At 37.0% G+C, this 16186-nt stretch overlaps 1 protein-coding gene across 3 annotated transcripts; it reads right to left on the minus strand.

The window, feature by feature from the left end:
- Window positions 1–6234: 6234 nt before the first annotated feature.
- On the minus strand, window positions 6235–15622 carry LOC110800575 (topless-related protein 4). 3 transcript variants are annotated; one of them, XM_022005890.2, is made up of 26 exons: window positions 15465–15622; window positions 15198–15344; window positions 14082–14261; window positions 13869–13982; window positions 13628–13786; window positions 13337–13520; window positions 13128–13254; window positions 12778–12881; window positions 12093–12258; window positions 11895–12004; window positions 11732–11801; window positions 11446–11519; window positions 11253–11348; window positions 11085–11180; window positions 10706–10833; window positions 10368–10602; window positions 10109–10267; window positions 9855–9947; window positions 9590–9736; window positions 8809–8919; window positions 8548–8727; window positions 7967–8095; window positions 7776–7871; window positions 7361–7549; window positions 7100–7266; window positions 6235–7009 (listed from the first exon to the last, which is right to left on the minus strand). In XM_022005890.2, the coding sequence occupies exons 2-26, from the start codon at window positions 15275–15277 to the stop codon at window positions 6811–6813; spliced, it is 3393 nt and encodes a 1130-aa protein (XP_021861582.1). In that variant the 5' UTR covers window positions 15278–15344; window positions 15465–15622; the 3' UTR covers window positions 6235–6810. The 3 variants fall into 3 exon arrangements, with proteins under 3 accessions (XP_021861582.1, XP_021861579.1, XP_021861580.1); XM_022005887.2 differs by having other exon boundaries at window positions 12778–12890; XM_022005888.2 differs by having other exon boundaries at window positions 12778–12890; window positions 15198–15280; window positions 15465–15619.
- Window positions 15623–16186: the final 564 nt, after the last annotated feature.

The raw sequence follows: 16186 nt of genomic DNA on the forward strand, positions 1-16186 counted from the left end.
TTTTAAATACTGGGTATTGATTGATTTGTTGATTGTGTGAAAAATGTAGCTAGGCTCTTTCATTTCTTGAGTGATGGAAATGTGATGAGAAGTTGAAGTATATATATAATGTTTATATATGGGTAATGGTACACAACTTCTTAATTTCTCAGATTTACTCTTAATTTTGTCCTTCCTTTTTACTCACTCTTTCTCCTATGAGATTTGTGATTTTCAATATGACGACCTATGGCAAAATAAAATAAAAATTGTTTTTTTTGGGCATGAGCCACAAGGACAAATAAATTACAAATAGGGACGGGGGAATTCGAATCTGAGATGTCAAAAATTGACCCGGCCCGAGAAACCGACCTAAACCGACCTGTATTTCTAAGGACCCGGACCCGACCCGAGACCCGAAATTATGTTAAAATAGGAAAGCCGTAACTCGACCGTATCCAACCCGTTAAAACCGACGATCAATATCGAACCGTTAATGCATGACCCGGACCCGAACCTGACACCCGACCGAAATATAACCGATAACAAAACTGAGTCAGCTTACCCGACCGAAAAATGACCCGTCCCCGATTCAACACCCCACCCAATGTCAACCAGAAACCGATTATAACCTGATGAAACCTGTTATTGACACAATTCGTGATAACTCGTTACCTGAATTTACGCGACCTGTTGCCAATCCGATTTGTCATTGACCTAACTAAATAATAACTTAAATCAAGTTAATATTATTTTTTATAATTACCTAATCTAGAACAAGTGAAAAGCGTTAAACCAAAATTAACCAAATTTATAAAAGTTAATTATAAGGTTAAAACTTGACTAAACCTAATAGCTATCGTACCCGGTCTTAACCCGTGTCCGATAGTGAACCCTACCTGAATTTTAATCGACCCGGTAATTATCCGATCCGAACTTAACCCGACTCGTTAAGACCAGAATCCGTAATTGTACCCGACTAGAAAAAGACCCGAGCCGAACCCGAACTGAACCCGACCTATACTGAAATGGAAAAATAACCCGATATGACCCGACAAATTTTCAACCTGGCTGAACCCGACCTGCACCCGGTGATGAAATGACTCGACACGACCCGACTAGATCATGACCCGAGACCCGAAATGACCAGACCCGGACCCGACTCGAGTAACCGTTTTGACAGCTCTAGCCCTCGGTCTTAAACGATAGTCTCAAATATTGGTTAAAGTTGTCCAAGTTGTTATCCTGACTCCTGAGTAGTGGTGTATCAGCCCCCTTATGCTCGTTGTGAAGTACTACATCCGTTTCAAAATGATCTTTACACTTCCGTTTTTAGTCCGTTTCATAATATTATTTACACTTTGTTTTATTCTATTTTTTCCCTGACAATTTACTATTTTACTATTTTTACCCCCACAATATTTACATTTTTTTACTCACTTTCTCTTACTTTATTCATTTTTTTTCTTACACCTACCCACATTTTTATACATTTATGTTACTTTATCCATATTTTATTTATATTCAACCAACTTTTCTACTTTTATCTTAATATTTATGCAAATATATATTAACTGTAAAGATCTTTATGACGAAGGTAGTGCGTAGTACTTTGTTTTTATTTTCTCGATCGAGAAATTTTTATTTCTCATAATTTGGCAGCAATTATGATGATTATTATTATTATGGAATTTAGACTGAAAGTCTTCGTAGGTGAAATATTTCCTCTATCTTCTCTCTTAAATAAAAGTCAAAACAATAACCCTAGCTGCCACCTTAGCCGACTCGCTGGTGGCCACCTTTCGCTAAACGGTCGTCAGCGAGCCTGCTACCCTGTTGTATTAGCGGCGTAGCATCGTGTTTCTGGCTGGGGAGAAGAAGACGGAGCGAAGCTTGGTCGAAAGAGAAGCTTCTACCTCCTCTTAGTGTGCTTCTTCTCGCCGGATCTGGTAATTTTTTATTCGGAATTGTTTTAGTAGGCGATTCACCGCGTTGTTGGTGGTTATCTCAACGTTTTAGTGGGTGGAGATCGATCAAATCTGATCCGGGATTCAATAATTGTCGACTTCTAATCTCAGATCTATTTCGTACGTCGCCGTCGTAAAATAGTCGGTAAAGATAAAGTACGGCCAAGGGTTTATTTGGGAAATTAGGAGCTTTTCTCGGCTTTTGGAATTGGTTTTGAGGGATCCCGACCTTTCAAATAAAAGCTACTCTTGTAGTCGCCGTCTTGTGGTATCGGAGATACACCGATCTTGACGATAAAGGCGATGAAGGGAATCAAATCGGAGCTATCTTGGTCGTCGTTGTCTTGTCGTGTCAGAAATACACCGATCTTGATAATAAAAGGTGAAAGATGGGTTAGGGTTTCTGCTTTTGATTTTGTAGTAGTCGGGTTTTCCTCGTTTCTGACTTCCTGCTTTGTTGAGTTAATTAGTTTTTAGTTGTTTGTTTTGGTTTAGTTACGTTGTTAATTGATGTGGTTTAGTAAGTATTATCTTATTTAGAATTTCTAGACCACAAGTTGTTAAGTTGGTTTCCTTGATGGATCATTTTGCCAGGATGTTGTTGTGGCCTGTGGGTGATGGTTGTTTTGTTTCTCTTTATTTTGGTGTATTGGTACCAATTTGAGGTTGTTGTTGTTGTTATTATGCTGGGGTTTTCAAATATGTCGTGTGTCTTTAGAGGTTTTATGTGGGATTTTTCAAATTCGTTGGTTGAAGTAATCATGTTGGGTTTAATGAATAGGTGTAGAGAGGTTATAATATTTGATGTTCCTTCTTCCTCTGGAGTTTGGAGTGAGGATTTTGGAGCAGGCGTCATGGGTCTTGGCAAGGAATATACAATTGTCTTTGGTAGTGGTCTTGGAAGGTTTAGTTTGAGAATAGGAGGTATGTGTGGAAGGGGGTTTAGGGGTTCATGAGTTTGTGTTGTAGTTTGGTCATTGAGATTGACTTTGGTTAATTCTCATTTTAGGTTAGTGGTGAGAATGTTTCTCAATGCTTTCAAAATTTTCTATTTGAACGCTGCTCCTCATTTTTTGGGGATTCATAGCATGCTTACCGAGTCCTTTAACCTTTTAAGGATTTATATTGCTTGTGAGATTATCATAAACTCTTTGCAACCAATATGTGACGTTACTACTCTTCCTCTCCTTTCTTTTGTTTCTGAGTTCCACAGGTATTCCAAGGGGTCTCTCTATGTTTACCTTCCGAACTTATTCTACTGTAAGGAGATCACCAGCAACAAGGGCTTTGGCACGCTAAACAATGTTTGTTGTTGTAAACAAAGTTGTGTAGACAATCATGGGTTCACCAAAGAAGAAAATGCTTCCCTTTCGGACGTGAGTAGTTACTTTTTAGTTTGTTACATAAGTGTTTTGTATGTTCCTGGTAGATTTTCTTTCTCGGTAACTTGTATTTTGTAATAGTGCGTAAACTCTTTAATTTTGCAAATTAAGCATATGTCAAAAAAAAACAAAAAAAAAAACAAAAAAAACAAAAAACGATGATGATTATTACGGCATATGCCAAACGATAATACCCGGTAATTGCATTCTATACGAATGTCGTAAATAATGCTTTGAAGTATATAATGCCTTTGGAGTATGCCTCGAAAAAATCCCTCAGAGTATCAGGCTATATTTGTTGCTGCGATCACCGTTGTTGATGTGTTATTTTGCTACTAAGTTAGATTTATAAATAAAGTTGCGGTTCGATCTTATTAGTGAAATATTCGGTTCAGACAATGGCCAATAGAAATGTTTTTTTTTGTGTGCTAATGAGCTATAAGGACGGGGATGAGAATCGATCTCATAATCACCTGTAATCGAGATGGAAGCTCTAACCAACCGAACTATCCATCACTCTCAGAATAGAAATGTTAGATTGTGTAAAAGCCCTGAAAGTCATATTTATACTATCACAAACTTTAGTCCAAATTGGAATAGGAAAATTAATGTGATTAGAATTATAAATTTACATCTGAAGAGGATTTTATTCTCTACCGAGAAGAGCTCTCAAAGGAATATGTGCGTGTGTATATAGTTTTATCACGGAGTATTTGTGTACATCTTCAAAATATGATTAGAACATATTAGGTGCACTTAGGTGTACGGTGATGAGAAAAATGTGAGAGAGACCACCATTGACATAAAAATACTCTTGGGTGTACGGTACATCCCGGTGTATCTAATAATTATCAAAATATGATTGGCGTTTTCTCTCAAGTTATATGAAGTTGTTTCTTGTTTGTTCTCTCAAAAAAAAAAAAAAATTAAGGCGTAGGCAGTTGGAACTATGACTAATAACAACTGGAATTAAAACGAACTTATATGTAACAATGTTGTGGCGGGACAAGAATCAAGATCATTGTCCTAAAGTCGAATTTACCCTGTCATGTACACACAAACTCGTAACAATTGACGTTCAGGGATACACGACTTTAACCCTTTGGTACAACGAAAAATCAAATTCTGAAGCTCTTAAGAAATGCTCGAGACAGTAGTGATTTATCGGTTTTCATTTAATTGGAGAAGATGAATATTTATGTGATGGTAAACATCCCCTGATTGATTGCCTTGGAAATTAGAAAGAATAATATGCAAATATGCGGTGATGGGTACAAAATAGTCAAAGAAATCAATTAGTCGTTTTACGCAAGTCAAGCACTGATTATACAACTCAAAAAGTTATGCAAAAGGTCTTGTGCGCACAAGGTGTAAAAAAAATTTATTGTACACCAATATAACTTTAACCCTTTTTTTATAACTTTAACCTAGTTTTGATTAACTTTTATATTAGTAAAAAAAATTGATAGATAAATATTTTGAAGGGTTAAATGATTAATTTTATACATTATTAGTTATTTTGAAGAAATAAGTTTTATTAAAATGAAAAAATTTATAACTGAAAAATAGATAACTTTTACTTATATATGCTTAACTTTTAAGCATTTTGAGTTAACTTTTACTCCGGCGTACAATATTTATTGTACACCCATTGTAAATAAGAATTTGTGAAAGTTATGACGGGCAGTAAGAAGAGCCCAACCCACACTCACGGACGTGGCACATTGCACGCCTGACCTGGATCCTACTACATGTACACCTAATGTACAAAGCATTTTGTACACCATGCTTTTCTATTGGTTGAAATGACATATTTATTGTATTTTATTCTCATTTTTTTAGTGGGTTTGATGATGTGTCAACAAATTAATGGTGTTGTACAATAGAATCTTGTAAACTAGGTGTACATATAGCCTTTTCCCGCCTGACCTTGCGTATACAAAAGAGGTAAAAATATTAAAAATAAATATTTTAGATTTTTATCAATGTGGCCATTGAGACAAAAGAATTATTCTTTTGTTTTTTTTTGTAATGATCGTGATGCAGCCAAAAAAGTTTGACGACATTGTGACATTGGTGATGGCTTCGTGGATGCTCCCTCTTCTTCGTTTGTGGATTGTAAGAGTAAGACAAAGGAGGTTAGCATTTCAGCTGCTCTTTTGCGGGCATCTTGGAGGTGTAGAAATTTGGCTTTCTTTGATAATGATCGTCCAAATAGCAAAAAGGCTTGCCTATAATCGAGTTTTGGTAGAATGTGACGCTATTAATGGGGTACCCCTATTAATGTGGTTCAACCAACGAAATATCCGGAAGGTGGTCGTTCTCCTATTCATTTAGTGTACGATGATATTAACAAATATACCTTATGCTTGTATTTCTTTAATATATCGCATCATCGGACTTGTAACACGGTTGCTCACCTAGTAGCAATATTGTGGTAATTCAGAGATTATTTGGAGTAATTTGTTCCCTCAAAGTATCAATACTTTGGCATAACTTGATTTGATTTAATAAATAGCTCGTGTTACCTTTTTCTCCAAAAAAAAAAAAAAAAAAAAAAAAAAAAAAAAAACTCCAACATAGGCATGGTGTTCTTAAAGGATTACTAATATGGTTAGTTAAGTTTCGCAATAATTTGGTTACTCAAACCGTCTAGTTTATTATGCCTAGTCCAATGTGATTAATTTTCTCTTCTTAAAGTCGCATGACTTCATTTAGGAGACCAAGCTGTCCAAGGGATATGAACAATGGAGCATAGTAGTACTTTCCCCACCATCTGAATACGGAGTATATTTCTTCTTCTACATTGCACGGCATAGTAGTACTTTCCCAACCATTGATTTGTGCAGTCAAGTGCTACGATGAAACAAGAGTTTGATCAAGATATACCAACTAATACAAGACTAGAAGAATTCCAAGTATAAAACCCATTATGAATTACAGATCTTCTGTTCCCTTAACCAAACTACACTGCAATACAGATCTTTTGTTCCCTTAACCAAACTACGCTGCAATACAATTTCAACCCAACTCTAAACGATGCTAATAGTATCCCCCTAAAAAATTAAGCTAATTTCGTTGTAAAAAAATACTGAGAAAGGGAAGAAAAAAGAACATCGGTCCCTCCAATATCAAAGAAAACATATGGGGTTAGTCATACAGATCCGGTCCATGACCTATCCATCCTTCCCTCTGCAGATAAACAACCAAATCCCATACTCTAAATCTCGTTCAAGGTGAATAATTGATAATCACTGTGTCTACGAATTGAAAGTTGGATGGTTGCCAATTCCTGTGCCTCATCCATGAGAGAATGAATTCCAAATTCAGAAGGTTGACTAATGAAGATTCTACGATGGTAATACCTGGGTCCTGCAGCTTCCCTCTAAAAAATAACAAGTGCGGCGAAACCAGGATCAAGGTGATTGACTGTACAAAAAGATCACCTTTGGTTGATTAGCAAAAGACAGAAAACCAATCAATCATCTTGGTGCCTGATCTGTCCCGGCTGCTCCAGATGGATTGCTGGTTCCAGCACCATTTTCTGCAGGAGGTGGGGTACCCCACTGCCCATCTGATTCTAAGGGCTCAAGCACACAAACGCCACCATCTGTAAGTCCTAATGCAAATTGATTGGCTTCTGAAGGATGTGCAGCTATGCAGAGTGGGTAAACTCTCGTACTGTTCAAGGCACAGAAAATGGTTGCTTGTTAGAGGCAATCAAAAGTACAAACTTATTACACAATGTAAATAAATTATTATCATCTGCACCTTGGATTAGGAGGTAGGTAAGCATTGGGGTTAATTCGACATCTTAACCTCAGATTTGAAGCAGTGAGAATGCTGACACTTCCATCTTCAAAGCTTACATATATTGACAGGCTATCACAGGAGTATGTAGCATGTGTTATCGGGCCTCTGGCTTCTGGGGCAAACCACTGGTGACAGCACAAAAAAGGGTCAATTTCAATGTTCAAAGGTACCATTTGTTCAAAGTGAATGGGAAAGATACCCATTACAAAATTAAAGTACCTGTTTCAGACATTCAAGTTTAGGAGCCTCATATATAGCAATCTGTGTTTCGTGCACTGCCAACAAATGTGTCTGATCTTGGTGAAATTGGACACGTGTATCCGAGAGTTGATTCACAGATCGGCCACTGGGTATTTGTAGAGGTTTACATGCCAACTTTTCCCATGCATCCATGCTCCAAACACACAGCTGGAAAATATATGTAAACAACTAGTTAAAAGACTATCATAGACATAACCAATACTCTGTTTGATAGAATCCTTTAGATGTAACTATTAATTTGTACATATCAAGTAATTCGCCAGTGTGTTTTTATACCGGCACCATCCAACACAAAGAATGCTTGGACCATCAACATTTCATTTCTACTACTATTTTAGAAGCACTAACAAATTACGAGTACATAACATGTTACCTGAGAATCAGCCCCCGAAGACACAAGTACATTTAGAACATTCGAGAATGCGAGACCTGTAATCCTCTTCTGGTGTCCTTTAAGTTTTGTCTTGACCTGTATAGAAAATGCATCCAACAATTTCATGCAATTGTTTTATCTAACAAGAATTATTTAGTTGGAAAGGTATAGATAAGCAGCAAGCTCGGCACCTCATCAACTCGAACATTGTATATTTGAATAGATGAATCTTCCATGCCAATAGCAATTATATTGTTATCTTGAGGATGGAACGCCAAAAATGTTGCTGCTGGTGGTGGGGGCATGAATGTCGTCATGGTCTGCATTATGGAAACCAAAGGCATTGTACTAGTTAAAAGCCGACCAAAACATACCACCTAAAATGACTAACAGCAATGCAACCCCTGCCCCAGTCATCTGTTTCTGTCTTGGCCAAAGAAACAAAAGGCTAAAGCTCTTGGTAACAAAAAATATTGTCCTTAACTTGCCCATGAAACAAAGAGGTTAAAACAATTTATTGCTCTGAAGCTCTCGCCATCATTAAGGAAGGAAAGTTGCTTGCATGGTACATCAAAATCTTAAGATCTAGAAAATGATGGGTGAGTAATAAACTTATAAAGGAAAAGCTAACATGAAAAACCTTGAGTGATAAACTTTCCAAGTAGAGATAAAATAACATATTTGTGCAAAAGTTGCAATGGTTTCAAAAAAATATATGTAAGGTGGCATTTGCATGGGGATTGAATGAACGAAAACTGACAATAATGATTACCTTGAAAGTCATCATATTGAACAAGGAAATTTTCCCGCCTGAAGCGGACATCACATAAGAATCATTCTTCGAAAGTGCAAAGCAAGAAACTGCATCTTCCGGATTTGTCTCACTTAAATCATTTGTCATCAATATGCCACTTGAAGGCTGCCATAATTGGGGAGGGACACTTGCAGTCGCCTGAAAACAGAAGTGTTAACTCCAGGGAATTGGGTAGGCTCATAGTGACAATAATATAAATCTACCTTCTAAATACAATACCTTGCCAGACAAATTTCTCTCATTCCTAGGCCATTTCCAAAGTTTGTGTACAGCATTTGATGCTAATGCCAACATGGCAAATCCTGAATTCGTATAAATCAGCCTTGAAACCTGAAATATAACAGGACGATAATCAATATATTACATTATTCCAACTGCAGAAAGCCGTGTACAGTGTGCAGGAACAGCCAACAACTACAGCAGCAGAAGCAAATCCCCCACTCACTTAAAATAGAAGTGCATGAGGAAGACAATTCACTATCTTCTAAGTTCAATTCATAGTTACCCAACTCACTAGTATGATCTCGCAATTGGCCGCCTAATTTGCTAAATTAGGCCAAAAATGAAGCACTTTCATGTTATAATTCAACTTTTTCAGTTTCCGGTTCACAAGGGGATAAGGGAATTAGTTAATACCGTAAAAAGATTAACCTAGGAATTAAAAAAAAAAACAATTTAGTTTCTGTCTCATCAAAACTGCTGAAGTTATCACGTAAATAAAGTATCACTAGTTTACAGTTCCTTTCCCTTTGAAAGTGTTTTTCGTTGAAACAATGCAGCTTAAGTGAAAAATCCAACACAAAGCAATCAGATACAAACAGATGCAGCTGCTAATAGCAGACAAGAAGCTCTTAGACAATTAGTAAGTCCGAAGAATAGTAAATCTTGAATGTATGACCTAACAAATGACCAAACAAATGACCAATAGTGTCCAAACAAAATTAATGCAGACATTAGACCTAGAAAAGGATACCATATGGAAAGAACACCAAAGACCTACCCTCATAGCTGATATACTATCAGGAAGTCTCAGTGACCGACACTGTGAAGATTCGTTGATTTCAGTGAGCTTCCAGATCTTCGACTTGTCTGCAGACTCGTCGAGAAATTTTGGTTTCACGTCTACTAGGTTTCGATTATCAGCATTCTGCAAACCAATTAGAAGTGAAAGTTATTGCAAGTCATATAATGTTCAAATAAGAGTGATTAGCTATAATGATGACAAATTCGAAACGGAAAACAAAGTGTGAACATAAGACAGATACCATAGCAACCATGGGAGGCACAGCAGCAGTTCTTTCTGCAATACTTGATCCCATCGCAGCACTTGCAGCAGGAAATACGCCTAGTGTAGGGCCCTGGATAAGCAACCAGCCAAGTGAGCCAGCCGTACTTTAACTTAGAAACAAGAAACATTTTCTTTCATTCTATTTTGGTACAAAGTAAAAGGAGCATATTGACCCCTCTCTAGAGAGAGAGGTCGAAGGAGAAGATACCAACTTGAGAGGACTGAAAATACCTTGACAATTGCAGCAGAAGCAGAAGTATCGAATGGGCGATTTTCCACAGCACGCAGTTGCCTAATCCCATCAGAATTAGCTAGAATTTTTACGCCATTGTCACTGGTTGACACAGCCATTAACGTCCCCTCCTTGTTAAACCGGATACAAGGAGAAGCCTGGTATATAACACCAAGATGCAAGTGAGGATAAAAAAATTCGTAAAAAGATAAAACCCAAGCAATAATTTTCTAATAACAGGTTAGTTCAGAACATTACCGGCAACCCGCCTCCAGCATCGGTTGTAGTTAAAATGTTAACACTATCCATATCCCAAAATTTGACTGTAAACTCATCCCCAGCAGCAAGGAACCTGTTCTTGGTTGTATCAAAATGCACAACTCCAACAGACCGCTTTCCAAGACTAAGGTATGTACGCTTGACAGTTCCTTCACTTTCATTCCATTCCACAAGGAAGGATTCTCCTTCTTTGTTGGTCCCACATGAGAACAATCTTCAGGGGAGAATAATTATCAGTGGATTAAAAAGGCAATGTAAAAGACAAGTTCAAAATTCACGTTGACACAGATGCACTGGAAGGGGGGCATAATCTTTACCTTAGCCCATCTGCGCTATAAGCCATCCTTGTTGATGAGTGGCCCGGCGCATCATAATCTACTCTTGAACCGACATTGTCATACAGCCATGCTTTTATTTTTCCATCCGTTGCAGTGGAGAAAATGAACTGAAACGAGTGATGCAACTTTCAGTTTCTACGAAGTAAACCAAGCAGTAGAAAATATACTTATCAATCTATGGCTGAAACCACAAAATACAGTAAAACATATAAGACGTTCTACTTTCCAGTTCCTACACAAGAAGATCCAATATAATACAATGTAACTGCTACAAAAATGACCATTCTAATTATGGACCAAAGCAAAGAAATTGAAGGAAACATTTGGGTAAACTCAAATGATAAAAACAGATCCTTACCTGAATACTTTCCTTGTGATGTGGACATACAGAATATACTGGTGATTCATGACCCTCAAATGTATACTGCTTGGCCCCAGTGACAGCATCCCAAACCTAAACACATTTAAGGTCTAAGATTCCATTCCAAATTAGAGTGACATCGATAACAGAAAAAACCATACAAACCTTAATAAGCCTGTCGTCTCCACATGTAACAATAGACAATTGTTTGTTAGGATAAGAGAAGGCAAGATCATTAACACTGCCAACATGAGCCTCAATCTGTATAGACATAAAAACACTTCATTGTCAATGTGTAAAAGCTTTGAATTCAAGAAAGTAACAGACTTAATTCCATTAGCTGATAATTAACACAAACCTCCAAGTGGTTTCTCAGGTCATTTGGGCCATGGTAGGAGTATATATGTACTATATGTTTTGAGTACGCAACACCTGCATTGTAAAAAAAGTATTAAAAAATTAACTCATACCAACCACCAGCATTATCAAGATTCCAACAAAAGAGGGAATAGACCCCCCCCCCCCCCCCACCCCCACATACACACACGCCAAAAAACATTTGAGCAGAAACTTCTCAGAAGCATGCAGTCGAAATGAAAGCACTAAATCAAGAAAAGAACAGCAATCAACAAAGAGCAGACTACCAAAAAGGGTTCCATCAGGACTCCACATGACACGATTAATGGATGCAGAGTAATCACTGGCCAAAGAAGCCTGTTTCAAAAATATCAGTGGTGGCATTAGCACATAGAAAGGATTCGATCATCAAAAGACACACGCTCAGCAAGTTCACTTCAAAGAACTAACCTGCAGAGGCATAGAACATGTACCAAGTTCCCAGACCTTAAAATTTCTGTACGCAATTCTCTCCCTGCTCACTAATTCCCACACCATGACATCACCCATGTTTGTCCCCACTGAAACAACAAAACAAATTAGTATCAATCACAGTAAGAGTGCAATAACGGTCAAGAAAAGTAGAGGGCCTCCAACAATGGGTGCAACCTAGGAGCAAAATTTGCTGTGACGGGTGGAAATCTAGACTCTTGACAGTAGAACCCTGGCTCAAACTCATGACAACATCCCTTGGCAAGTCGAGAGACGAATATGAACTTTGACCGTGGCTTTGATTGAATCCAACGGGAAGAATGTTGATAGGGAGATTGTTAACCTGTTCACAAGTTCAGAAAAGGAAACAATATAAACCAACTCTCATCATGTTAATCACGCTGCATGATCCTAAGTTCCTAACTACGACTTTTTCCTAAACAGGAAAATATTATAAATAAACATTATTTCAAATGCATTAGAGAATTTTACAAACGTCGTCTAGGATGGAAATCAGCCACTTAGCTCTAGTGAAATGTGTGCATAAACTTCAAGGTCGTGTTCCTCATTTCACAAACAAGTCATTCAGAACTCAAAAGAAAACTTAGTAGAAACATGTCATAGAAACTCTAGTTATTGACCTTTACCTTTAGGTATTTTCTTTTAAGCTTCTGGTTACCAATAAACATGTTTTTACAAATCTTAGTTAATATGTTATCAAACTTATAAAGATCTTTAAAGGCATAAACATCTACATGACTAGTTTTTAGCTAACCTGGAGAAGTAGTTATGGCCATTTTTTAACGTTTCTACATTTCTACTCTTTCAAAGAGGATAAGATAAAGAAAAATGTTTCACATACTTCTTCTGGTACTCCAAAAGGTCTTTGTCTCTTCAACACGTGTTCAGAATCTGCTGTTTGATAATCCATCGCATTGTTGTTAGGAGGAGTACGTGGACGCTTTACTATAGCAGCTTCACATGGAGTAAAATTCCGCATTAGGAAGTAGTTAACATGGCACGAGACACGTTGATTGAAAATGTTAAAAACATTACAAACAGAACATGGTGCTTGAATGCAATAATTAAGTAGAATTGATCTTCGTCAAAGACAATGAAGGAAAAGTTCAGTGTTCATTAGCATAATCTATCATACAACATAAAATGTAATATAAGGGTAACACCTGTAGGCAACTTGTCTTATGCAAATACCTGGATTGTTAGGGACACCTAAACCCATGGGCCCAGCTGAAACAGCAGGGTGAGGTACAGGAGACGGATTTGTCATCCATCCAGCAATTGATGGTGTAGGAAGAGAAGCTGGAGCAGCCTGGAATGGCTACAATTTTAAAAGTATAAAATCAATTAACATCCTTCAATTTCCGAACAACATATGATGAGGAAAATCTTAATTCACTTACTCCATGAGCTCCCAGTGGAGGAAAAGCTCCTGCCTTCGGAACGGGGCCAGCATTCATTAATGAATTAGTCACAGGTGATGGTGCACGTGCGCCATTAGGGGGTCCACATGTATGGTCCACAAAAAGTGTTTTAATGTCAGGATTAGGCTTGGGATTCTTGCATAGCTGATGTTGCCAATTCAAACTGCAATGCCATAGTATAAATTGTCAGCACAAGTGCACAACTGAAACTACTCCAAAGTCCCCAAGCAATCTGCCTCCAACTCTAGATCTTTTTTCTTTAGCACTGACCTCTGATTAATAAGAGTCCTTAGTCTTGAGTTCCTCAAGGTTGGAAATTGTAGTTTATCACGAAACAGTGGGTTGGCCTCTATCAATTTCTTCAGTTCAGCAAGCATTATGCTTCTAGCTGACTTGGTATCCCCATATTTTGATAGTTGCTCGTTTTCTCTGCATTTTTCACCAACCATACCAATTTAAGGTCATGCCGCTAAGAAAAGAAAAAGACCCTTCGTACACTATTGACACATACCTAAAATTATCCAAGGTTAACAGATGTGTTATTTCCTTAAAGAGCTCTTCATTGAAAGCCGAGAAAACCTTTAAATCCTTCACAAGAATTTCTACAGCTTTTGCACGATCTCGACTGCAATTGTGAAGACAAAACAAGCCCAACAATATAAAAGCTCACTTTAATAAACATAACTTACACATACTGTTACACCTAATATTCACAAACACACACCTGTCTAAGGCTTCAAGGTACTTCTGCTTCCTGATTTCAAAAAAGATCTTCATTGAATATCTATTGTCATCAACTTTAGTGAAACCAGATAAGTACTTCTCTGCTTCATCCCACTCTCCACCAGTCACCAATTCTTCAAAGTGCCTCATGTTAAAGTAAAATCCTGATTCTTGTTCCAATCTGTACCGACCAGTTTCACAATATAACAGCAGACCATGATAAAAAAAACACGACAGCCTCAACAAAAGCAAGACCAAAAGATTAAAACTTTAGAAAACTTCTATTACCAAATGAGTAATGCAGCACTGTCTATTAAATGTCATTCTCGAATATCGTCTAAGGTCTTAGATGCAAAAAAAAAAAAATTGACATTGGGTATTTTAACGGGGTTTAACTCTTCAACAAATCTAATGCTCCAACTACCAATGTGATTGGGTTAATTTATGGGGCTGTTAAATTTGTATACAAGATACTAACCCCGCGCTTTATTTCAATTCACTTGCCATGATTGAGGCAGATGTCAAGGCAAGGTCAGGGAGAGGCACCGAAATGTCCATGATTAACTTCAACCAATGCACTCCAACCCTCCCAAACCCAATTAATAGGGTACCAATTTCCCTGTTAAAGAGACATAAACCCATACATCCCAACCCAATATTACATGTACCCAATTCGATTATTTACCAGTTATGCGTAATTCCTTATTACATTAAGGCAAATGTGGCATCTTGAGCTCATTTGGCTATCTAAGATTTAAGGGTTCCAATCTCTTGCTTAAAGAAATATCCATTTCACGCCCAACGAACTCGGACCTTTAATTTGCAACCACATTTAATGATAAATGTATGAATTAGGAAATTAACAAGTACAAGCAATTAATTTCCTTGGGTTCTCAGCAACCAAACACACCACTACTACCAAACAAAGCAAATGTTTTTAAAAAGTTAATAAAAAGGCTAAAAAATTAATCGTATAGCAAGTCATTATGACGTCAGAATTAACATTTTACATAAACTATACTAGAAGAGGAATCATTTATAAATTACTACGCTAATCAAAAATTTCTTATGCTTAATTAAAAAATAATTAACAAAATAAATAAAACTAATTAATTACCTGTGAACACTATCCTTAAATTTCTCCTCTTCCAGGAATTGAAGTATGAGAAATACAAGCTCCCTGCTTAATGACGTCATTTTCTGTGAAAAAGCCAAATTTTCACCACCAAATCTCAGATCGATACCGGAGAAAATCCCTAAATCCCTAATTTTCAATAAAAAAAAATAAAAAATTAGCACTAATTAAAACCTAAAAACATGTAGTAATCCAGAAATTAAAATTGAAAAAAGAAATTGGCGAAAATTAAAGATTAAAGAGTCGTACCTTTGAACTTCGAAGAAGAAGTAGATCAGTCCCCGAAAAAGGAAAAGAGAGAAAGAAACAGTTTCTCTCTCCTTCAGTTTCTCTCTCTAGTTTTCCGCCTTTCTAACAGAGCTTTCTCTCTCCTGATGGAGTTTCTGGGGTCAGAGAAGAAAAACGAGGCATTTATAGAGCAAGGAAATTGAGGAGAGAGAAAACAAAAATAAAAGCCCCACCCTAAAAATATGGGAAAGAGAACAAATAAAAAAAATTAGAAAAATAAAAAAAATAGAAAGTGAAGAAACCCATAACTCGTACGATTTTTTCTTATAAGTTCTCGTTTAACGATATTTTGGAATTCTGGAGATTGGTTTTTTTTTAAATGAAAAGCTGATAATTTGTTAAGCAGATCTTGATAAGTTAAGTGGTTTATCATCCGGTGAGTGTTTGGTTGTGATAAGGATACATGCTTATCATTTGGTATAAATAGAGATCATACCGATTTTGCAATGGCGCGTTACGTGCAATGTTGAAGGGAAGTTAGGTTCCTTGGACAACTACCTTTGATAGTGACATTATTTTATTTTATTAATCTTTCTTTCCCCACTTTCTCTTTCAATTGTCTTTAAGGTTGAGTAGTCTATTTACCGTGACAAGTACACAATTAAAATTGTATTAGTGCTGGATGTTTTCTTAGTTAGTAAAGTTTAGGACTAGGCAGTAATTATACATGTCCTGTCAAAAAT

Source organism: Spinacia oleracea, chromosome 2, assembly GCF_020520425.1.
Source record: "Spinacia oleracea cultivar Varoflay chromosome 2, BTI_SOV_V1, whole genome shotgun sequence".
Classification (NCBI taxonomy): Eukaryota; Viridiplantae; Streptophyta; class Magnoliopsida; order Caryophyllales; family Amaranthaceae; genus Spinacia; species Spinacia oleracea.